The sequence below is a fragment of the Euprymna scolopes genome, chromosome 36, assembly GCF_053919585.1.
Source record: "Euprymna scolopes isolate OS-2025 chromosome 36, ASM5391958v1, whole genome shotgun sequence".
Classification (NCBI taxonomy): Eukaryota; Metazoa; Mollusca; class Cephalopoda; order Sepiida; family Sepiolidae; genus Euprymna; species Euprymna scolopes.
This window is the reverse complement of record NC_136517.1, coordinates 5,072,612-5,096,950: the sequence shown is the minus strand read 5'-3', so window position 1 is coordinate 5,096,950 and position 24,339 is coordinate 5,072,612. Positions and strand designations below refer to the sequence as shown.

Genomic DNA, 24,339 nt, shown 5'->3' with positions numbered 1-24,339 from the left:
GAAAACCTGTAAACATGTAAATGTAATCGCCCAAAAAAAAAGTATGTGATACCCTCTCCACCAGATATTTCAGCAGAAGGGCTACAAAGAGAAAAAACTATTCTCCGGATATTGAGCACTGGAAAGACCCCCTCCCCCCTGTAAAGAAGAGATAATCAAAAATAAATCATTACAACTTTTGTTTCAATAAAAATAACAGCAAATGCCCGTGCGATCGTAAAAAAAAAAAAAATCTACCAAAAATTAATTCCAAAAACAATTAAATGACATTTTTCGTCATTTTATATTTCTAATGTAATCCCCCCCCCCCCCAAAAAAAAATTGAATTTGTCATATTTTGGGGTTCGTTCTGTTTATAAAATTGTTAGGTGAAAGTACAGAATGGTTTCATAAAAATTAATTAAATTTATCGTTATTTTATGTTTCAAATGTAATTCCTGCCCCCCCCCTCATAAAAAAACTAAAAGTTTTTGTATTTGTCATGTTTTGTCCTCCCCCCCCTCGATCGCGAAACTTGAAAAAATGCTAGAGATGACATATCTGGTTGAATGCTTTGTGGCCAAAAAGTGGGTGCTCATCTTACGTTAAATTTATATAGAAAAGTTATCCCACACGCTAAAATGTTAATTTTTTTTTTTTCAAAATTTCTTCTTTCATATTATTTATAAAGACTGCTTAAACGTATTAGGCCACAAAAAACCAGGTCTTAATTTTTTTGGTCAATGTCAAGTTTCTTTCCAACTCCCCCAAAAACTTTAAAATGATGACTTTTTAATGGTTTTCCGTGGTGCTGAAAATGAATATTACGTTTAAATTTGGGCCAGATAAGTAGTTTTCATGATATGAAGAAATTACTTTTTCAAAAAGTGGGGCATCACTTTCCTATATAAATTTAACGTAAAATGAGCACCCACTTTCTGGTCACCTAGTAATTTCTTCATATCATAAAACAAATTCAACTGTGATATTCGTTTTCAGCACTCCTGAAAATTGGCATTGTTTCTTTTTTGCTAAGAGATGCGTTCATTTTTTCATCTCATAATTTAGGACGCTAATTATGCTGTTAGTAAGTTTACAAAAGCATACTTTTGTTTTTCGTTCTTTTTTCATTATAGAACTTGTATAGTTGTTAACCGGTGCCTCTGCAGTTTAACATTTCACAAAAATTTTGTTTACATTAGGAGGCGGTTAAGTAAAGTTCAGGAGCACCTGGTAAAAACTATACAAATTCTATAATTGAATACCCACCTTCAAAAAAAATAATATATTTTTGTAAACCGCTCGTGTAAACTTACTGACAGCATTAATTATGTCCTAAATTATGAAAACATAAACGAATCTCTTAGTAAAAAACACAGCACCGGTTTTCGGGGGTGCTGAAAACGAATATCACAGTTAAATTTGTTTTATGATATGAAGAAATTACCAGGTGGTTAGAAAGTGGGTGCCCATTTTACATTAAATTTATATAGGAAAGTGATCCCCCACTTTTTGAAAAAGTAATTTTTCATATCATGAAAACTACTTATCTGCCCCAAATATAAATGTGATATTCTTTATCAGCACCATTGAAAACCACTAAAAGTTGTCATTTTCAAGTTTTTTGAGGAGTTGGAAAGAAACTTCACATCGACCATTTTTTTTCTAAGGGTTAAACGACGCTGGGCCACGTCGTAAAAATTGAGCATTTTTAATTTAAGATATTAAATAAATTATAAAGAAAATCTGTTTTGCAGGCTATTAAACACACTTGCTATGGTATAATTATTATAATAAATCCAGGGGAACACCGATTAAATTTTATAAACAAAAAGAGCTGAGGATGATGGATTTTGTTCACATGTGTCTCTGACTAACTCTGCCCTCGTGAGGACATTAGTTTTAATTATTTTTCTCTAACAAATAAAAATGTTACTTAAAAATTAAGAATAAGCGAAAAAAAAATTTCCTCCGAATTAAAAATAAAAATAATAATTCAGCTGAGAATAATATTTTGAAATGAAAACAAATATTTAATAACGTGCTCCGTTTCAATTAAACTATCAGTTAATTCCCCATTTGGTTTTCTGGTTTTTGGTTTGAAAATAAAACGGTTTCAGATTTCAGATAAAATCAGTTAAATCAGATATAACTTGAAATTTAAATAAACTAAATAATTAATTTTTTTAATTAGTACAGTTGAAACAAAGCTATTATGTCGAATAAGTAATGTCATCGAGGTAATTATTTAAATAGATTTAATTTAATGTGATATGTTAATGACCGTAACTCAATAATGTAAATGTGGTTTGAAGAATGCTATATATTGAAAGTCCATGTACAATATAATGTCTCCTTTGACAGAAGTATCCTAACAACAGCAGATATCTTAACTGTAGTTTCTGAACATATATACTGTTCATTGGATAAAACAGGGGAGGGTAGAGCGGTGGCCCTTGATATATCTAAGGCTTTTGACAGGGTATGGCACGATGGTCTTCTAAGGAAAATTAGATCATATGGAATCACTGGAAGAATTCATAATGTAATTAAATCCTTCTTAAGTAATAGAAAAATCAAAGTTGTCCTCGACGGTCGTACATCCAAACAATGTGACATAAATGCGGGAGTACCTCAGGGGTCTATCCTTGGACCTCTATTATTCCTGATATTCATAAATGACCTCCCTGATAAAATTGTTTCAGAGATAGGTATATTTGCCGATGACACCACTCTCTATAACAGATATGAGGGGAAAACAAATGAACACATATCTAAGGAAATGGCAGAAACACTAGAGGATGACCTCCAATCTGTAGTGGAATGGGGACAAAAATGGTTGGTCACATTCAATGCTGCTAAGACTAAGCTTGTTTCCTTCAATAACTACAAGAAACCTTCTCTACCACCAATAGCAATGGCCAAGAACACATTGCCTGAAAGTACTTCTTTTAAACTCCTCGGCCTAACGTTTACAGGGAATATGAACTGGAATAGATACATTGAGAGCATTGCCAAGGCTGCTGCGAGGAAGGTTGGCTCCCTCTACCGTGCTAGAAAACTACTTACGCCTGACAGTATCCTATACCTCTATAAGGCAACCATTCGCCCATGTATGGAGTACTGTTGTCACATCTGGGCTGGTGCATCTGCTGCTTGTCTCTCGCTCCTGGACAGGGTTCAAAAGAGAGTCGCCAACCTGATAGGTCCTGAACTGTCATCTAGGCTTCAGCCTCTGTCCCATCGACGAGATGTTGCATCCCTCTGCCTGTTCTACAAATACTTTAATGGTGAATGCTCTGACGAACTGCAAACACTTGTACCTCCCCGACGTAACTACCCCCGACAAACCCGACAAGCTACTATGTCTCATCCCTTTACAGTAGAGATCCCTAGGTGCAAGAAAGCCTTTTACTTCAATAGTTTCTTCCCCAGAACTGCGGGTCTTTGGAACTCCCTTCCGGGATTCTGCTTTCCCAACTGCACTGATATGCAGAAGTTCAAGTGTAATGTTAACAAACATCTTTCTACTCATATCCCTTCATAATAACCCCGCTAATTAAGTCCCTAATAGTAGCCCCCTGCTTCAAAGTGGCACTGTGCCTTGTTTGGGGTGAAAATTGAATAAAAAAAATAAAAAATAAAAAAAATATACATATGTTGACCTTTTTTACATTTGAATTGTATTCATTATGGATTATAACTTGTTCATATTCCTGCAATTGGGTTCCATGATTGCAGAATCTAAATTTTCAATTCTTATACTGTTCCAGAAATGTTTCTGCTTTCTACACTAGCTTACTTCCACTAATGAGAAAAGTATAAAATTTCGAAACTCCATTGAATATTTTACATTGTATTTCTTTTTTGTTTAACATTCAAAAATACAATAGTATAATTTTTTTATTTGTCATCAATTAATTTTCCTTGTTTATAAGTGTGTGTGGACTTAAAACATATTAAATAAAGTTTCATCAGCAAAGATTCATACAACAGTTATTACACATGTTTCAGTATCTATTCAGGCTGGAACAGAGCTTATAAAGAGGAACAGCCTTTGATAAGGTATGGCATAAAGGTTTACTTCACAAGATCTCCAGCTACGGTATAGCTGGAAATGTCTTCTCAATTATTAAAGCATTTCTCTCTGATAGGTCTATAGTGATCTATGGTCAGAAATTAGAAGCTCACAGTATTAATGCTTGAGTCTCTCAGGAATCCATTCTGGGTTCAACTCTCTTCCTGATCTACATCAATGATCTCCCAAATCTCATCCGAAGATCATTTGTAAACATTTATACTGATGACATTACCATCTATGGCAACGCTTCAAAGGCTTCTCTCTGATTCTCTCTCCTCTGATCTTGAGCATGTGGTGCGATCAGGAAAGAGGTGGCTGGTTAATTTTAAAGCACCTAAAACCAAGCTTCTATCTTTACATCATCAACACTCTAACCCCCGTCTGACACCAATTGAAATGAATGACTCTCATCTTGGGGAGACTCCATGTTTTGACAAGCTTCTGAATCTGAGCTTTACTCCTGATCTGAAATGGAACACATACATCAGATCCGTTGCTAAGGTCACTGGGAAAATGATGGGATCATTCTACCGCTCCAGTAGATATCTCACTACTGATGCAATTCTCTACCTGTAAAAAAGCTACATCTTAGGATGAAGAAATATTGCCACATCTGGGCAAGAGTTACTAGAAGCACTTTATCCTGCCTTGTACAAAGTTCAAAATAGACTTTGTAGTTTAGTAGAGGATGCCCTTTTCTCCTCCCTGCAACATCTTTTCCACAGAAGAGACGTTGCAAACCTGTCTCTGCTTTAGCATTATTTTCATGACAAGCACTCGTCTGAGCTCCAATCTATGCTTCCCCCTATTGCCAAACTTACACAAAAAAAACACTCGTCTAGCTGAAACCACTATCAGTAATTTCCCCCACTCTTTATTTGTGCCTAAAATTAAACAAGGATTCCATGAACAAAGTTTCTTTCGTAGAACTGCACGCCTGTGGAACTCTCTTCTGTTTCCCTGCTTTCCAGCTGACTACAATATGGTTGTCTTCAAGTCCAATGTAAACAAGTTCTTGATGAGCTGTTCCACTTAAGTAATCAAATTTACCAAATTTACATTACTAACGATTACTATGATATTGTCCCTTTGACTACTGTGCACTCAGTAACCTTTATCCTCAAGTGGCCTCTGGGTCTTGATAAGTGGTGACTTCTTTGTAAAAAAAAAATGAAAATGAAATGATATTGTCCCATTGACTACTGTACACTCTTTAACTCTTAAACATAATATAAAATCTGCATTAATCAAAATATATTTAAGCATATTTTATGACCAGGCAATGCCAAGCGGCCTGTGGGTATATCTATAAGTTTATTACAATTAAGATCAATGGTTCTTGATTAAGGAGATGGAATGACCCTTTTTCCTTTCAAAAAAGGAAAATACTTCCCCTAAGACGCCACTTGTAAGGTCACCCTTGCAGATGATAAACTTTTGAATCTTAGAAGTCTCGAGGGTTCATGCAATGGATCTGTAGCTAATCTCATTTCTTCAGTGGCAGATTCTGGCTCTGTTGCGTACATCTTTGAGGTGCATAAGATTCTAATGTACTCACAATTAAGCAACAAATTTCTTTTTCAATCAGTGCCTATTTTGACATAATTAATAAAAATTAGTGTTTATAAATACAAAACTGCTGCCACATCTGGGCAGGAGCTGCGAAAAACAGCCTATCCTGCCTTGACAGAGTACAAAATAGACTTCGTGGCTTAGTGGGGGATGCCCTTTTCTCTACCCTGCAACCTCTCTCCCACAGAAGAGACGTTGCGAGCCTATCCTTGTTTTATCGTTATTTCCATGGCAGGTGCTCGTCTGAACTCCAATCTCTGGTCTCCCCTCGCCAATCTTTCACGAAAAACACCCGTCTAGCTGAATCCACTGTGAAAAATTTCCCCCACTCTTTATCTGTGCCTAAATCAAAACGTGGATTCCATGAACAAAGCTTCTTTCTTAGAACTGCACGCCTGTGGAACTCTGTTCTGTCTGCCTGCTTCCCACCTGACTACAACTTGGATGTCTTCAATTCCAACGTTAACAAATTCCTAATGAACTGCCCCCTTAAGTAAACACTTCATCAAATCTCCACACTAACGTAATGTACTCGCAATAACCCTTATCCCTAAGTGGCTTCCGGGCCTTGATAAGTGGTGACCACTGTGTAAAAAAAAAAAAAAAAAAAAAAAACACACCAACCAAAACACAGAGAAAGAAGAGGAAAAAAAAATATGCAAAATCGTAAAAAACAAAAAGCAAAATAAAAAAAAAACAACCCACAAACAATGAACCAATTTTATGAAACTTTGAAAATCTGGCAGAAATGATCGATAAATGAAGAGAGTGACAAAAGCAAAAAACATTTCTAATTAACATTCAAAAACCAAACAAAACTAAATACAGGTTGCCCCAATATTAGCCATCGATTTTGAAATATAAATTCCTATAAAAATAAATGACTAATTTTCAGACATATAATGTTTCTGATTTAAACATTTATTAATTAAAGGACCCCCAAAATGTGTTGATTTGCCATAAAAAAAAAAAAAAAAAAAAAAAACGATTTGATAATTTTATACTCACTTTAGTTGCCATGCAATTAAAATGCTTCAAACATAATTTCTGGAAATAATTCTGGAAAAGAAATTGCAATCATATTAAAATATTTTTTTTATTTAGAAATATTTTTCTTCAGATAAATTCATGGATGACAAATTGATAACTGGCAAGCAACAAGAATTTCATAATCAAAAAATATTTTTATTTAATCTTTTTATTCAAAAAAAATGTCAACCATTCGAATTATTAGCATAAATGGGTTATTTTCTTCCATTATTGAGAGCGACAAAAAAGGGAAAAATAATTGTATACGTTTCCATTTCTTTCCATATATGCTGCTATAAATATATGTCAGGAGAAATTACGTTGACGCTTCAAAGACAAGAAAAACAGCACACAAGTTAATATAACTTGTTCATTTTGTATTATTCTTACATGTCTTTTTTGGCGCCATCGTCACCAGGAAGATGACGATGGTTAAATGGTTAACGGTGCGGACTGACAACCTGGGTGTGCCCAGTTTGAATCCTATTCGTTCTACAAGTTTCATGCAAGAGTTATCATACGTGCTTTGGAGTATTTATTCAGGCTCGAACAGGGTTTTATAGAAAGGTAGCCTTGCTCTTGTAGAGATGTCTCTTATCAGAATTGTGAAGCACTTAAAGCTCTAAACTAAATGAATACAGCAATTTTATTTTGATAAACATTCCAGGAGAGAAATCAGCCATTTGGACATTTAATTTTCATCTACAATGTTGGCAACCGTCACATGTAAGTTCTCAATGTCTTTCTAGAAAGAATGTCTAACTAGAAAGATATCAGAGTGACGAATGCCAACAACAGAATCATCTGATTCATTTGAAATGAAAGAAGGAACAACTGATTCTGACCAAAGTTAACATCTTATACAGCCTAACATCACAAGTGCATTTGAGAAGTTTTATTAGCACACAAGCAGAAAGGCCCGGCATTTTAAATCAACAGTAGATTCTTTGACATGACAGAGGCGCATTCAAAAGGAATGCTTTTGTTTAGAGCACAATTGAACTATGATACTTGATTTTTGCATTTTAAACTATAAGTACAAGGTGTTATATATAAAATTTTATAAAATAAACGGTAGATTCTCTACAGTGCAATGTAGGCCGCAATGTATTGTAAACTAAGTCACTGTACAGAGGCATATGAAGCTTTCTTCCAGTGCACTGCGATGGGTCCCCAGCTAGAGTAGATAATAAATCAATTTGATTGAAAAATGGATGATTTCGCCTATTTCGATAACAACACAAAAATATGAGTGTGAAAAATTTGTTGATCTTTATTCAATCCTGGACAACGTCGGGTTCTCCCTACTAATAAAAAAAAATAGGAGGCATTAATTTTGGAACGTCCCTCATATTTTATCTGAGAATTTTAAAATAGGTTCACACATGCTGTGCTTTAAACGAACTGCCGACTTCTCTCGCTCATTCTCTCTTTGAGCAATGTGATGTTACATCCGTTTCTATCAATACCAGCAACCCCAATAATTTTAATCTTCAGTTCAATAAGTTGACCCCCAACTAAAACTTTCATTTCTTCTTATTTTCAACTAACCAAATTATATACTAGCGAGTCTACTTGCCCAAAATTTGACATTAGAATGGATCGCGTTTATATCAGAGTGTTAAAAAAAAAACATGTTTGCATTTCTGGGCATCCAACGACTTCTCTCTTTGAGTTAATACGATGAACGTCCGTTTGTATCAATTCTCACAGCAAAATTAAATTGTTCGTCATGTTGACCTTCAACTGAACTTTCACTTGCTATAATTTTCAACTAATTAATTAATGTTCTAGTGAATCTGTTTGCTCAATATTTAACACAAATTCAAAAGTTGTGTTTGAGAGTGTAATTAGCTCATTGCTTTCGATAGTGTCTCTTTGCGAGTCATCCAGTAGAGTGTGTCGTGTCGACTGTGTGCTTGCAGGATTGTAGCGTCGAGAATATGTTTGCAAGTCTTCGCGACGAACGAGTCTGTAGAGAGTTGTGTCTCTCTTTTTGCAGGTAAGAATTCTCGTTGGTTCTTGCCAAAATATTGCTTCGCTACAAAAGATATGAAATACATGTTGGGCTAAATCGATTCATTTCAGCTGCTAACATACTTGGGGTATTAAATCTACAGTTGGGCCATAAAATCATTTTTTTTTTAATTATTATAACTTAACGTTGCACGTAAAATGAATTATAGGTATAATTGCACTGACCAATAAATAATCTCTGTAATAGATGCGTGCTAAATAACCTTTCCAATGTTTTTGGATGGTAATGGCGGCGGTGTTTAAAAGTCTGTAAATGAAAAAAAAACATAAAATTATAAAAAACTTTTTTGAAAAACAAACATAGATCCAAAGAATATTTACAAGTCAAAAGTTTTGCAATATTGAGGGGTGATCTATTCTGTTCTCTTTCTCACAGAAGAGACGTTTGATCATCTCTCTCTGCTCTATCGTTATTTCCATAGAATGTGCTCGACTGAACTCCAATCTCTAATTCCAACCGTATTTAAAACTTTCACAACAAGAACTTGTCTATCACAACTGAAAAGAACTTTCCTTTCTTTCGTCAACATCAAAAGAGATTTCCATAAACAAAGTTTCTGTTCCTAAACTTCTCATCTGTGGAACATACTAGCATGGGACTGTTTCCCTGCAGATTACACTATGGTCGTCTTCAAATTGAATGTCAACAAATATTTGTCATAAACTGTACCATAAGTAATCAAATTTTGTTCATTCCATTCATTATTTTCAATCCTCTCATAATATTATTCATCATTGCAATAACCCTTATCCCTGAGTGGCTTCCGGGCCTTGATAAGTGGTGATCACTGTGAAAAAAAAAAAAAATCATTCAGCTGACAATCCATCTATCTAATTAATCCTTATCCTCAAGGGGATTATGGCCTTAATAAGTGGTAACTAGTCTCTCTCTCTCTCTCTCTCTCTCTCTCTCTCTCTCTCTCTCTCTCTCTCTACTCTATCGTTATTCTTGCGGAAGATGCTGGTTCTTTCGTGTTTCTTTCTTCCTCCATATTTAAAATCAAAAGAAATTTCCATGAACAGTCATGTGATATACGTGCCACAAATTAGCAAATATTACAACAAAAAAATTTGGATTATTTGAACTACTGTTCTTATCTTGAGTTTTATATTCGCACCATGTTTTGGCCAATGTAACCTCCAACTTTCTTCAAGTGTATCCTGTCAAACTCGGAAATCTGCATGAAAATTCAAAAGAAACCTGTTATTTAACCTACAGGAGTAGCATGCTCTTGTTTCATCAGCCATGGCCGAGTAGAAGCTTTAATTTGCAATTGTATTCTGAGTATCGCCACATTGAGGATTGAAGAAGGTCAGAGGTTACAATCATCCAAAACATTGTGGAAATAACACTTAAGATGAGAACAGTAGTCTGATTAATTCAAATTATCAATCCTCATCTCAAAAATTCAAACACATAAAAAATAATTGACTCACCCTTGTATTTAAGACCGAAGCAATTATAATATTCATTTAAAACAAATTATATATTATATATATAATTATATATATATATATTTTTTTTTTACATAGGCATCACCACTTATCAAGATCAAGAGGCTACTCGAGGATAAGGGTTAAAGAGTGTACAGTAGAAATTGGACAATATAGTAACCATTACTAATGGAGATTCGGTAAATTTGTTAACTTATATGGAACGGCTCATCAAAAACTTGTTTACGTTAGACTTGAACACAACCATATTGTAGTCAGCTGGAAAGCAGAAAAACGGAAGACAATTCCATAGGCGTGCAGTTCTAAGAAAGAAGGTTTGCTCATGGAATCTACGCTTAGATTTAGGCACAGATAAAGAGTGGGGGAAACTAGTGATAGTGTTTTCTGCTAGACGGGTGTTTCTTGTGAAAGTTTGGCGAGGGAGGACCATAGAATGGAGCTCAGCCGAGCATCTGCCATGAAAATAACGATAAAGCAGAGACAAACTCGCAACATCTCTTCTGTGAGAAAGAGGTTGCAGGGAAGAGAAAAGGACATCCCCCACAAGGCTACGAAGTCTATTTTGAACTCTATCAAGGCAGGATAAGTCCTTTCTAGCAGCTCCTGCCCAGATGTGACAACAGTACTCCATCCTTGGACGTATCTGGCTCTTATATAGATAGAAAATTGCATCAGCAGTGAGATATCTACTGCATCGATAGAAGGATCCCACCATTTTTCCAGCGACCTTGGCAACGGAATTAATGTATGTGTTCCATTTAAGATCAGGAGTAATGGTCAAGCCAAGAAGCTTGTCAAAACATGAGGCCTCCTCAAGACGAGAGCCATTCATTTCACTTGATGCCAGATGGGGATCAGAGCATTGATGATGTAAAGATAAAAGCTTGGTTTTAGATGCATGAAAAGTAACAAGCCACCTCTTTCGCCATTGTACCACTTGCTCAAGATCAGAGGAGAGCGAATCAGAGAGAACTTGGTCATTTACGGTCTTAGATGTGCTACCATAGATAGTAGTGTCATCAGCATAGATGTCTACAAATGATGTAAGGATGTGATTTGGAAGATCATTAATATAGATCAGGAAGAGAGTAGGGCCCAGGATGGACCCCTGAGGGACTCCAGCATTAATACTAAGAGCATCTGATTTCTGCCCATCAATCACTACTGTTATGAACCTATCAGAGAGAAATGATTTAATAATTGAGAAGACATTTCCAGCTATACCATAGCTAGAGATCTTGTGAAGTAAACCTTTATGCCATACTCTATCAAAGGCCTTTGATATGTCAAAAGCAATTGCCCTAGAAAGGTAGCCTCCGTTGAGAGATTCGCTGATCCTATGAGATATAACTGTAAGCACATCTGCTGTAGATCTAGCAGAACAGAAACCATATTGCGTGTCACTAAGAAGGTTATTTTTGCTAAGATGGTTGATTACTTCTCTATTTAACACAGATTCCAGCAACTTACTCATGACGCACAGGAGACTTATTGGCCTGTACTGTGAGGGAGATAACCGATCACCTGAATTCTTAAATACAGGGCATACTGATGAGATTTTCCAGGGTGACGGGAAGCAATTCTCCTTAAGACAAAATTTAAACAGTTTTGTAAGTATGGGCGTAAGTTCTGGTTGAAGTCTTTTGAGTACTATAATTGGAATACCCTCAGGGTCGGTTGCTTTACTGGAATCAAGGTTTTTGTTTAGCTTGGCAACATCACGTGCAGATATACGTATATCACATAGCATGTTTTCTGATACAGGAGGAAATATTGGAGGTTTGCAGCCTTAGTCGCAAAGGTTAGAATTAGCTGCAAAGTTCTTGGCAAAGAGTTTGGCTTTGTCTGATGCTGACGAGATTACCTCAAGTCCATTTATGAGAGCTGGGATAGAGCAATAATATGTTTATAGAGTGAATAATATGTTTATAGAGTGAATAATATGTTTATAGAGTGAATAATATGTTCATAGAGTGAATAATATATTTATAGAGTGAATAATATGTTTATAGAGTGAATAATATGTTTATAGAGTGAATAATATGTTTATAGAGTGAATAATATGTTTATAGAGTGAATAATATGTTCATAGAGTGAATAATATGTTTATAGAGTAAATAATATGTTTATAGAGTGAATAATATGTTTATAGAGTGAATAATATGTTTATAGAGTGAATAATATGTTTATAAAGTGAATAATATGTTTATAGAGTGAATAATATGTTCATAGAGTGAATAATATGTTTATAGAGTGAATAATATGTTTATAGAGTGAATAATATGTTTATAGAGTGAATAATATGTTCATAGAGTGAATAATATGTTTATAGAGTGAATAATATGTTTATAGAGTGAATAATATGTTTATAGAGTGAATAATATGTTTATAGAGTGAATAATATGTTCATAGAGTGAATAATATGTTTATAGAGTGAATAATATGTTTATAGAGTGAATAATATGTTCATAGAGTGAATAATATGTTTATAGAGTGAATAATATGTTCATAGAGTGAATAATATGTTTATAGAGTGAATAATATGTTCATAGAGTGAATAATATGTTTATAGAGTGAATAATATGTTTATAGAGTGAATAATATGTTCATAGAGTGAATAATATGTTTATAGAGTGAATAATATGTTCATTGTTATGATTTAATTTGTTGTTAAGAGTTATCCCCCTTGGGATTGACATTCATAATAAAAGTGCCCTCTATTTCATTTTCCCGCTCGATCCTTTCAAGAGCGTACGTGTATTTTACAGTTAATAAAACCTTTCTAAAAGGCAATTCTTTACTTACTGATAATATTCACTTCAATTTTATTAACTGTAAAAAAAAAAAAAAAAAAAAAAAAAATAATGGATCGAATCTTACGTCCCGACAGATTCGAGGTGGAACCTACATGCCCTAATTCCGAAAAATCCTATAGGCATTGGAAATTAACCCTCCAGAATTATATCCGCTCACATAATAACGGATTAATCGAAAACACTTCAGATAATTTCTTTGCCTTGATCAATTGTATTTCAGCTTCTGTTTTCGATTTAATAAGCGATAAAACTGACTACGATAGTGCATTAAAAACATTGGACGCCGCTTATTTAAAACCTGAAAATATTGTTTATAATAGATATCGATTGATGACGACGAAGCAACAAACAACACAAAATATAGATTCCTTCATACTACAATTGGAAATGCTTGCCAAAACATGTAACTTCGAAGCGGTTTCTGCTGAAGAAAACAAAAATCAATACATTCGGGAAGCTTTCATCGGTGGAATTTCTTCTTCGTCCATCCGACAACGACTGTTAGAAAAACCCATCCTGACTTTACAAGACACATATGCCACGGCCAGATCTCTTGAACAAGCAGAAAAGCATTCGATAAGCTACGCAAATAACTTTACTGTAGCAGCTACAAATAATTCTTCGGGCTACAATCGTATAGCTGTGACTAAAGAAAATATGCATCCAAAAGGGGTTTGTTTTTTCTGTGGAAAATCACGTCATCCTCGATATTTATGTCCTGCACGAAACGCCGAATGTAAAAAATGCAAAAAAAATGGTCATTGGGCTAAAGTGTGTAAATCTTCTATTTCTAACACTCATACCGCTGTTCTTTATGACGACTCTGACTACCCCTCACCTTCTCTATCCTGACTAGGAACTAACTCCAAAGATGTCACATTCACTCAATGCCAAATTAACGGGCACTTCGTGAACGCTATGGTGGACTCCGGCAGTGTAAAAACATTCATTAATGAAAATACTGCTAAAAAACTTAAACTCTTCACAATACCTAAAAACAAAACTATAGCTCTGGCTGCTTCCGATCAACATGCTAAAATAACTGGCTAAGCTGTCGTGGATTTAATACTGAAAGATAAAACCCATTCTGGAATAACAATTGAAATCATTGAAAACCTTTTCATTGATTTAATAATCGGAAAAGATATTTTAAAAAAATATAAAAAAGTAACACTTAAATTCGACGGTCCTAGAGACAAACTTATAATTGGAGCTATAAACACGAATAATTTTTTTCCTACCATAAACGTTCCACCCCCTCCTCTCTTTTCTAATCTTTCTCCTCATACTACTCCTATTGCGACAAAATCCTGACGTTACACTTTTGCCGCCAACAAATTCATAAAAGAAGAGACTGCTAGAATGTTGAAAGAAGGCATAATTGAACCTTCGATATCTCCGTGGCGAGCGCAAGTTCTTGTAACTTCGAATGAGAATCATAAGAAAAGAATGGTAGTCGACTACAGCGATACCATTAATAGATTCACGGAACTAGACGCTTACCCAATGCCTAATATCAATAAGATGGTAGACGACATCGCTCAATATAACATCTTCTCTACTCTCGACCTAAAATCTGCTTATCACCAAATACCTATAAATCATGCTGATCGTAAATTCACTGCGTTTGAAGTAAGTGGCAAACTTTTTCAATTTACTCGTCTTCCTTTTGGCGTCACCAATGGAGTAAGTGCTTTCCAGAGGAGCATAGACTATATTATAGAAAAAGAAAATCTAACCGATACCTTTGTGTATGTTGATAACGTAACTATATGTGGAAAAAATCAAGAAGAACACGATTACAATCTTCAAAAATTCTACAAAATTGCTAAACAATATAACATCACTTTAAATGAAAATAAAAGCATAATTTCTTCTAGTTCTATTACTCTACTCGGCTACACCATAGAAAATAATCAAATAGCTCCCGATTATCAAAGACTAAAACCATTACTCGAAATACCACCTCCGCTGAATCTTAAATCTCAAAAAAGAATAGTTGGAATGTTTTCCTATTACTGCAAATTCATTAAAAAATTTTCTGATAAAATTTTATTACTAAATCAAAACAAAGAATTTCCACTACCTCCATCTGTATTAAAATCTTTTCAAACATTGAAAAATGATCTAAAAGACGCCACTTTAATAACGGTAGATCCAAATAAAGAATTTGAAGTAGAAACGGACGCTAGTAACTATTGCATTGCTGCAACACTAAATCAAGAAGGTCGTCCTATTGCATTTTTTTCAAGAACTCTCAATACTAACGAAATTAAGCACCATGCAGTAGAAAAAGAGGCAGCCGCTATTGTAGAAGCTCTCCGTAAGTGGCGACATTTTCTACTCGGCAGGCACTTTAAAGTCATCACAGATCAGAAGAGCATCAGCTTCATATTCGACAATAAAAGAAAATCAAAAATTAAGAATGACAAAATATGTCGTTGGCGTATAGAATTATCCCAATACAATTTCACTATAGTTTATCGACCTGGACCTGAAAATATTGCTGCTGACACATTCTCTCGCATCTCTGCTCTTACTTACAATCTACAAGATCTTCGTGATTTACATAAACAATTATGTCATCCTGGTGTTTCAAGACTAAGCCATTTTATAAGAACGAGGAACCTCCCTTTTACTTTGGATCAAATTAAGAATATTACTGACTCTTGCTCATCCTGTCAATTACTGAAACCCAAATTCGCCAATACCAATGGAGGGACTCTCATTCAAGCCATATTACCTTTTCAACGATTAAATCTTGATTTTAAAGGCCCTCTACCTACTTCTATACATGGCAACAAATATCTACTTACTCTAATTGATGAGTATTCCCGTTTTCCTTTCGCTTTTCCTTGCAGAGATATGACAAGCAAAACCATTATCCACTGTCTAAACAAACTCTTTTCAATTTTTGGTTTGCCTGACATGATACATACTGACCGTGCTTCTGATTTTTTAGCAAGAGAAATAAAGGATTTTTTACACAAAAAAGGAATTGCTACTTCTAAAACAAGTAGATATCATCCTGAAGGTAATGGACAGATTGAAAAACTCAACAGTACCTTATGGAAGGCCATTCAAACAACATTACATTCTAATCAAATGAAACTACCTTATTGGGAAGACATACTACCGGACGCACTTCATTCAATTAGATCATTACTTTGTACTGCCACTAATATGACTCCCCATGATAGACTATTTAAATATAGTCGTAAATCTGCTTCCGGAATTTCAATTCCTTCTTGGGTTAAACCAGGCCCAATATATATTAGAAACCACACTAAAACAAGTAAATATGACCCTCCTGTAACGCCTGCCACCCTAATAGATGTCAACCCCCACTACGCTTATGTTCAACTACCTTCTGGTACTGAAACCACTGTCAACGTTCGAGACTTAGCTCCAAACTCATCAAATGAAGAAAACTCTAATAATAATCCTACTACTTCAGAGACTTTATTTGAACCTTCTACTAATGAAAACATTGGTCATGAGGAAGACAAAAATCAATCGTCTGATCTTGAAGAAAATCAGATTTCACTAAAAAATAATACTGAAAATCAGCATTCCTGCCAATCTGTGCGAAGGTCGTCCCGAGTTCGACAATTCCCTAGTAAATATAAGGATTTTGTGACTAAATACTGAAAAAACTGCAGTTTGGGTTCATATGTTATTTGTAAATAAAATGATTCTTATGTGATTGTAAAAAAAAAAAAAAAAAAAATTTGTCTATAATTAATTACCCCTTACTTGAATACTTTAGGACGGGGAAAATGTTATGATTTAATTTGTTGTTAAGAGTTATCCCCCTTGGGATTGACATTCATAATAAAAGCGCCCTCTGTTTCATTTTCCCGCTCGATCCTTTCAAGAGCGTACGTGTATTTTACAGTTAATAAAACCTTTCTAAAAGGCAATTCTTTACTTACTGATACTATTCACTTCAGAGTGAATAATATGTTTATAGAGTGAATAATATGTTTATAGAGTGAATAATATGTTCATAGAGTGAATAATATGTTTATAGAGTGAATAATATGTTTATAGAGTGAATAATATGTTTATAGAGTGAATAATATGTTTATAGAGTGAATAATATGTTCATAGAGTGAATAATATGTTTATAGAGTGAATAATATGTTCATAGAGTGAATAATATGTTTATAGAGTGAATAATATGTTCATAGAGTGAATAATATGTTTATAGAGTGAATAATATGTTTAATGAGTGAATAATATGTTCATAGAGTGAATAATATGTTTATAGAGTGAATAATATGTTCATAGAGTGAATAATATGTTTATAGAGTGAATAATATGTTCATAGAGTGAATAATATGTTCATAGAGTGAATAATATGTTCATAGAGTGAATAATATGTTCATAGAGTGAATAATATGTTTATAGAGTGAAAAATATGTTTATAGAGTGAATAATATGTTTATAGAGTGAATAATATGTTTATAGAGTGAATAATATGTTCATAGAGTGAATAATATGTTCATAGAGTGAATAATATGTTTATAGAGTGAAAAATATGTTTATAGAGTGAATAATATGTTTATAGAGTGAATAATATGTTTATAGAGTGAATAATATGTTTACAGAGTGAATAATATGTTTATAGAGTGAATAATATTTGTGTATAAGTAATTTATGTGAGTATTTGGCAGCGTGGCATTGTATATGTGTGTTCAGCAGAAACATTTTCCAGATCCACAAGGTTACATCGGTCAAAACGTTGTGTAAATAATATTCCAAATGAAAGCAGTAATTTGAATAATTCAAGTAATTCAAATTATCAATCCTCATCAAAAAAATTCCAAAACAAAAGTTTTGTTTGTTTTTTTTCCCCACAAAATCAAATCTCATTTCAGTTCTTCAAAAGTTTAGATTCGTTGTTTCTTACCTTAGGTAAAACCGAGATCTAGCGCCACGAAACCAAGATTGTATTTTAACAATCGCTGAATATTCACAGTTTCTATTCTTCTCGGTTTCACTAGAAAAAAATAAAACAAAATCAATCAGGTGTTTAGAAATTAAAATAAATCTTAAAATAGAGGAAGTGTAAAAATGTTGTATTTCTGTACATCGGATGATTTTGAACTCATTCAACAAGAATTATAAGTCGTGATTGTTGATCAAGAGTCAGCAGATCAAATTCAACAAGAATTATAAGTCATGATTGTTGATCAAGAGTCAACAGGTCAAATTCAACAAGAGAGTGCTTGAAGCAAATGGAATTAGCAATCATGCAAGTTGAGTGTCATCATTAATGAAGTTTGGGAACGTTTATAGTGAGGAGCCGACTGGAAACAAGTCGGGTATCACAAATAAAATGAGGTCTTAAAATAATTAACCGAAATTAAATGGTGATATCCCCCCCCAAAAAAAAAACTTGTTATAAATGTAAGCACGTGTTTGTCGACTTATTTAAGGATTTATTTATTTGAATCGTAATCAGAGCGCCATGAAAGTCTTGTCATCCTCACCAAAACGAAAACAACAATAAGGAAACAATCATGGAAGCACGGCTTTGTAAAATATCCAGCTTTTGTGCTGCAAAATGAAAATAGTCATTGCCGCATATCGTGATTCAGATAGGTGGGTGAATCCGCTTTCTGCAGGCAGGACTGAAGAACTTTGTATAGATGCATCGTCATAACTTGGGCACTAATGCTTCTGTAGGAATCAAAATTCAATACCATCCTTGCTCCAATTTGCCAGGAGACACATTTCGTAGCTTTTATTGACAATAACAATTTCCTCTTTTATCTTTCCGACATCTTTTGTTCTTTGACTTGTCAAAGATATTGTGCTAGTAGAACAGAAAAAAAAGAACATTATTTTACCATTTGTAAAATGTTTTTGATGGGTGTATGAGACGAATGGATTCGCCAATCATTTTTATAACCAACGGCTGTGCTAAACAACCAATGAAAACGTCGCAAAATTATTATAAAAATTGTCGAATTTTGGATTCAATCAGTTTGCCGTTTGCTACGTCACGGACTGCATTTAATTCTTCGCCGCCATCTTGGTTACTGATCTGAACTACGCCGCCATCTTGGTTACTGATCTGAACTACGCCGCCATCTTTGTTCAACACAATGTCTCAAAACTTAACACCATTTTTTGGTTGAAAAGTTTTCAAGCAAAAAATGGTAAATCAATGTTTTTCTTATTGCTTGTTCTTTATAAAAAATTATAAACTGAAGTTATCTGTCCTTATAATGAGAGGTGACGATGGTTCAGTGGTTAACGACATGGACTGACAACCTGGGTGTTCCAAGTTTAAATTCAGTTTGTTCCACAAAAATCACTTTCACTTAGGATCTTGGGAAACTTCGCGTGGTCCCTCCTAATGCCTTTCTAAAAATAACTTTGACTGAAAAAATATCAGAGAAACCAATGCCAACAATAGAATCTTCAGATTCATATAATATGATGATTTGTCATGGCATTCTCAACTTGCTTATAAAGATGGTGACTATATATTTCTGACTGTTTTCTGACTGTTTCACGTGCAATAAAAGCTTTTGGTAGCTAATCGTTTTTAATGCTATTTGCTTTGCTTTAAATAAAAATAAGGTATTTGGAAGCGTGGCGTGGTCTTTGGCTTTGGTAGAGGCCATTTTGGATGACAATAACATCTTTAAGTATTGGCAAAAACCACACGAACATTAAATATGAACTGGGGTATAAAAGTCATGTTATACCGAAGGAAGAAATTGAAGGACATTTATATGGAACATGTATCATAAAATGAAACATTGAAATAATGGAAGAGTCACCAGATAACAAGTGCTATCTAAAACATGAAAAGAGTTTCGAAAATGCAAAAATTGAGTAAAACGATGTTTCATAAGAAAACATTTTCATACAATATAAAAGAATATAAAAACTATTCACAACAATAAAAATGTTGATAGAGTAACACGTGTTTGAATAAAGAAGTTGATTAAATAATAGTTAAAAGTCAATATGTTTATCGAGTGAATGATATGTATGTGTACATAATATATGTATATGAGTATTTGGCAGCGTGGCATTGTGCATGTATGTGTGTTGGTTTACCTTGTTCTTGTTAGTGCATGTATAGATATACGTGAGTTGATTAAAGTTGGACACGTAAATCATAGAGTCCCTTTCTTTGCTACTTGCTTCCCCTCCTTCACAAAGGGGAAGATTGAAGAGCGTACGTTCTGTTGTTTTTCCAATGCGGCTGGTGTAATCTAGAGAGAACTGATTTTGTTGATCTGTTCTTATTGGAATTTCTAAGTTGGCACTGACTTATTATTTTCACACATATGTGTTACTTTTTGAGAGCTTGGAAAGATTTTCATTGGTTGAATATACTTTGAGTTAACACTTTCATGTTAAAACTTTCTGCCGAAAGATCCAGCGAAAGAAAGAGAGTAAACAATTGGAATCATTTGTGTTTTAGCATATTTTCCCTGCGCTATTCGTGTTCGGCATAACCGAAAACCTATAAAAGTTGTTGATTTCTCGAAAAATGTTGAGGTGTCTTCAGTTGGCATAACGGTGAACTTTGACCGTTGGATTTTTTGGTTTTATATTGATTGACTGGAGAAACAGTAGAAAACTTGTTGCTTGTACAGTATAGAAAATTTTCGAACAAATACATTTCAACTAAAAACACTACATACTTTTATCTCATGTCAAAATCTAGTAAAAATTTGGAAAAATGATCCAATAGATGTGCTAGACCTATTTTTCAGAAAAAAATCGTAGACTAGCCCGTCGGACATTTTTTATTTTTTTCAATAGCGGATTTCAAGGAAAGCAAGGGATACGAGTCTGTTTCTGATAAATTATGAGATTTAAAAAACTCTCCAACTTTTAGGTATGTGCAAAATGAATGCCAATGCTCAAAATGTATAAACATTTTGAGCCCTCCCCTTTACTTAAAAATTCACCAAAAATCAGGAAATTAACTAATTTTAATGAAATTTTCAGTTTTTATCAAGTAATAATCACGGAATATAATGAACCCATTATTTTTATTTGAATCTTAGTGGCAATGTATTATTTTGTTTAAACATAAAACACTTATACTAAAGTTATGGTTTTCAGCAGTAAAAAAAAAAAAAAAAAAAAATGAATAAATTTATTTTTGCTTTTTTATTCAATGAAAATAAAACATCGTAAATTGTAACAATCAAAAAAAATAATTATGAAAAACGTCCCAAAAGTCTGTATTAACGAAAGCGATATAACTCGAGGAAAAATTAATTTATCGAACTAACGATATTATCATTGAATTAAGCATTATTTATTTTCACAGAAAAAAATATAATTGCAAAAGATATTTCTTCTTTTTTTACGATTACATTTTTAGCGTATTTTTATATGTAAGATTCTAATATTTTCCTTGCATAAATGAACATGGAATCTTTAGCGTGAGATAATTTTTTATATAATCTTGAAAAATAAAAAAAAATGAAAAAATTTAAAAGTATGAACACGTGAAAATAATTAAATTAAAAGATGGTAAAAAGTATACAAACATTCACGATAGGAATGTACGAATGCATGGCTGGAAAAACAAAAAAGAAAATCAGTCGGTTTTGCAACCCCTCCCTCTCTCCAACCACTTGACATCATTTTCAGGAGCCTTTTGACTTTCTGCCATTTTTCGCGTCATGTAGAACTCATGCTAGATGACTTGGTCTGTTTTGATTGTGCAAAGCCAAAACCTCTCGCTTTTGGGGTCTAATTAAGTTTCTTTTTTTCTTTTTTTAATTCAATTCAATATCTTTCAAGGGATTTTTACAATGAATTTATTTAACTTCAAAATTTAGCTGAACTTGTCAGTTCCTGAATGTTGCTGTGAAAACATTTTTCATTATAACTTTTTTTTTTCACGTGTAAAAATATTTTTTCCTTTAAGAAATAAACTTTAGGCTTTTGTAGCAGCCGACACTCGCTACAACATAGGCAGGAGTTACTTCTCAGAACTCGAGATTTTATTATATATATTTTTGGAGGGGGATTGACTTAGCAAGATCGTTTGAATAAATTCATAATTATTTAAATTTGTGATTATAAAAAAAAAAAGAACTAGTTTCAGTTGCGTGCACTTATGTGACCGAACTGGGGGTGTATTGTAACTATTCTGTACTTTCACCTAACAATGTAATAAACAAAAAAGATTGTAAAACTTGAATTTAACGTGAAAAAATAGCACAGTAACATAAGTGCATAAACACCACTTTATTTTACATATTTCATTTCCAAGCTGCAGCGATTTTTTTTTCTTTAACTGTAACAAAGCTTATAATAGTAACACCAACATCTAGTTTTTAAGATTAGAAAAAATGAAAATGCAACGATAGTGTAGCAGTTGACACTCACTACATCACAGGCAGAAGCTAATTCTCTCGACTTGAGATTTGAAATTCATTTTCTCCTTGGCTTGTCCAATCATAAGCCAGCTCTCAATCATGTGACTGAGTATATAAAAAGCAAAATCTGAAACCCTCTTTCTCTTTCTCGATGCTCTGCCAAGCAGCACACATCGCCCGGGGGAGGGGGGCTTAGTCCCCCCTGGCCGAACGTGAGTACAAGCTAACAATGGCTCTCTTCTAACTACCATTTCCACGTGCGATACCCAAATGAACATTGTTTATCATGCTAAAGAACATACACCAACACACACATACACACGACACACACACACACATACACCAGCACACACACGACAACACTGAAGACTTTGCTCTTTCTTTCTCCTTTAATCGGCTTCCTTCGTACCGACTGCTACTAGCTATAAACACGTGTAAACGGAACTGAACTATTCTCTCCCTCAACAAGCTGGCAATATATTAAATCTATCTTCACACAAGAAAACTTCAACCTACTAACCCGTTTCTTACTTGTACTCTTCTACTAAACGCCACTAACGAAAATGACAAATAGTTGTTTATTGAAAATAGAATGAAACTTCATTTCGTTGTCCCCTATTCTATATTTTAATCTTTCAAATACAATCGCAAAATAATTGGAAGCCTACAAAAAAATTATGATAAACTTTCAAAACTGCCCCTTCCCCATGCCCATCGGTTTCCGCCATTAATGCATATACCTACCAACTTAAATATTTTAAAACTTACGATCAAATTTGACAATTTCATAAATTCTATTTTTACTTGAAATTATTTTAGTAATGGACTATTTTTCGTAATTTTTAAAAATTTATACTAATTTCGACATGATATCTATCTAAGCACGTGATAATAATGTTTTACCCGGTAAACTGCACAAGCACCGAAAATTTTAAAAAAATAACCAAAACTTAAACGTATGTTCCTCTTTACTTACCTCCCCACGAGGGTAGAGTTAGACACAAAGTCGGTTTTTAATGTGGGGAAAATCCAGTTCCCCAAAAGGGGGTACTCTGGATAGGAACAAAAAAATTAAAATTGTCTCAGTCATGAAGGATTTCTCTTCTACTGACCGAACCGAGGGCAGAAAAAGTGAAATGTAACATCAGAACAGTATTTACTCAAGGTTTCTTTTTAGAAAATTTGTTGAACTTAAATTTAATATTTTGTGTTTTTTTTTCTCCAACGATGCCAAAATAGAACGAAAATAATAAATTCGAACGTAATTTTTTTTTTTTTTTTTTTTTTTTTTTCATAAATTAAACAACCGTACAAGTCAAACTTTGAATAAAATTGTTGGCAATAAGCGCGAAGAAAGCGGTCATTCCATTAGGAAATTACGTAAATAAATAAATTACGTAAATAAATAAATAAATAAATAAATAAATAACCGTAAAGACATTTATAAAAATGTCAATTCTACTCACTTTTTCTCTTTATAAATCTCTGGAATTATACAAGTATGAAGTCTTTCAAGAAATCTCATTCTGGCCGTAGACGACATAATTCGTCTATTTCGAAAACACTGAACACAGGGGCAGTGGCACAGTGCACGTTGCTATGGCAACAGACATCATTTCTCCTCGACGACGACAACAAATATGTTTATTAATATTATAAAATTAAAAAAGGAGTACAAATGTTTATTTTCCTAATTTTTAGAACAACGGGATTTGCATAAAAGTTAATTTAGACGTGCTTTTAGTCTACGATTGAACTGGCTAAATAATGTAATAATAATAATTCGAAATTAATCGACCACAAAGTGAAAGGGAGATAACTCTAAGTTCTTAACGCCAAGCTGAACCCTCACCTGTATGTGACCACATTTCGTGTGTGCATGGTTCTTACATCTATGTGACTTGTTTGGTTTAATCAAATAAATAAATAAATGAAATAAAATTTTAAAAAATGAAAATATTGAAAAAAATTATATTATGCGTACTCGTTATGGAAC

At 33.7% G+C, this 24,339-nt stretch overlaps 1 protein-coding gene across 1 annotated transcript in view; it reads right to left on the bottom strand.

Annotated features, from left to right (window-relative positions):
• Window positions 1-23,968, bottom strand: part of LOC145260294 (spermatogenesis-associated protein 17-like) — a 48,783-nt gene extending 24,815 nt beyond the window's left edge. Inside the window, exons 1-4 of the mRNA XM_080118147.1 lie at window positions 23,810-23,968; window positions 17,885-17,974; window positions 8,864-8,945; window positions 6,641-6,691 (exon numbers count right to left, since the gene is read on the bottom strand). Of these exons, the coding sequence (XP_079974273.1) occupies window positions 6,641-6,691; window positions 8,864-8,945; window positions 17,885-17,974; window positions 23,810-23,886 (300 nt within the window). The 5' untranslated portion in view covers window positions 23,887-23,968. The remainder of the gene's footprint in view (window positions 1-6,640; window positions 6,692-8,863; window positions 8,946-17,884; window positions 17,975-23,809) is intronic.
• Window positions 23,969-24,339: the final 371 nt, after the last annotated feature.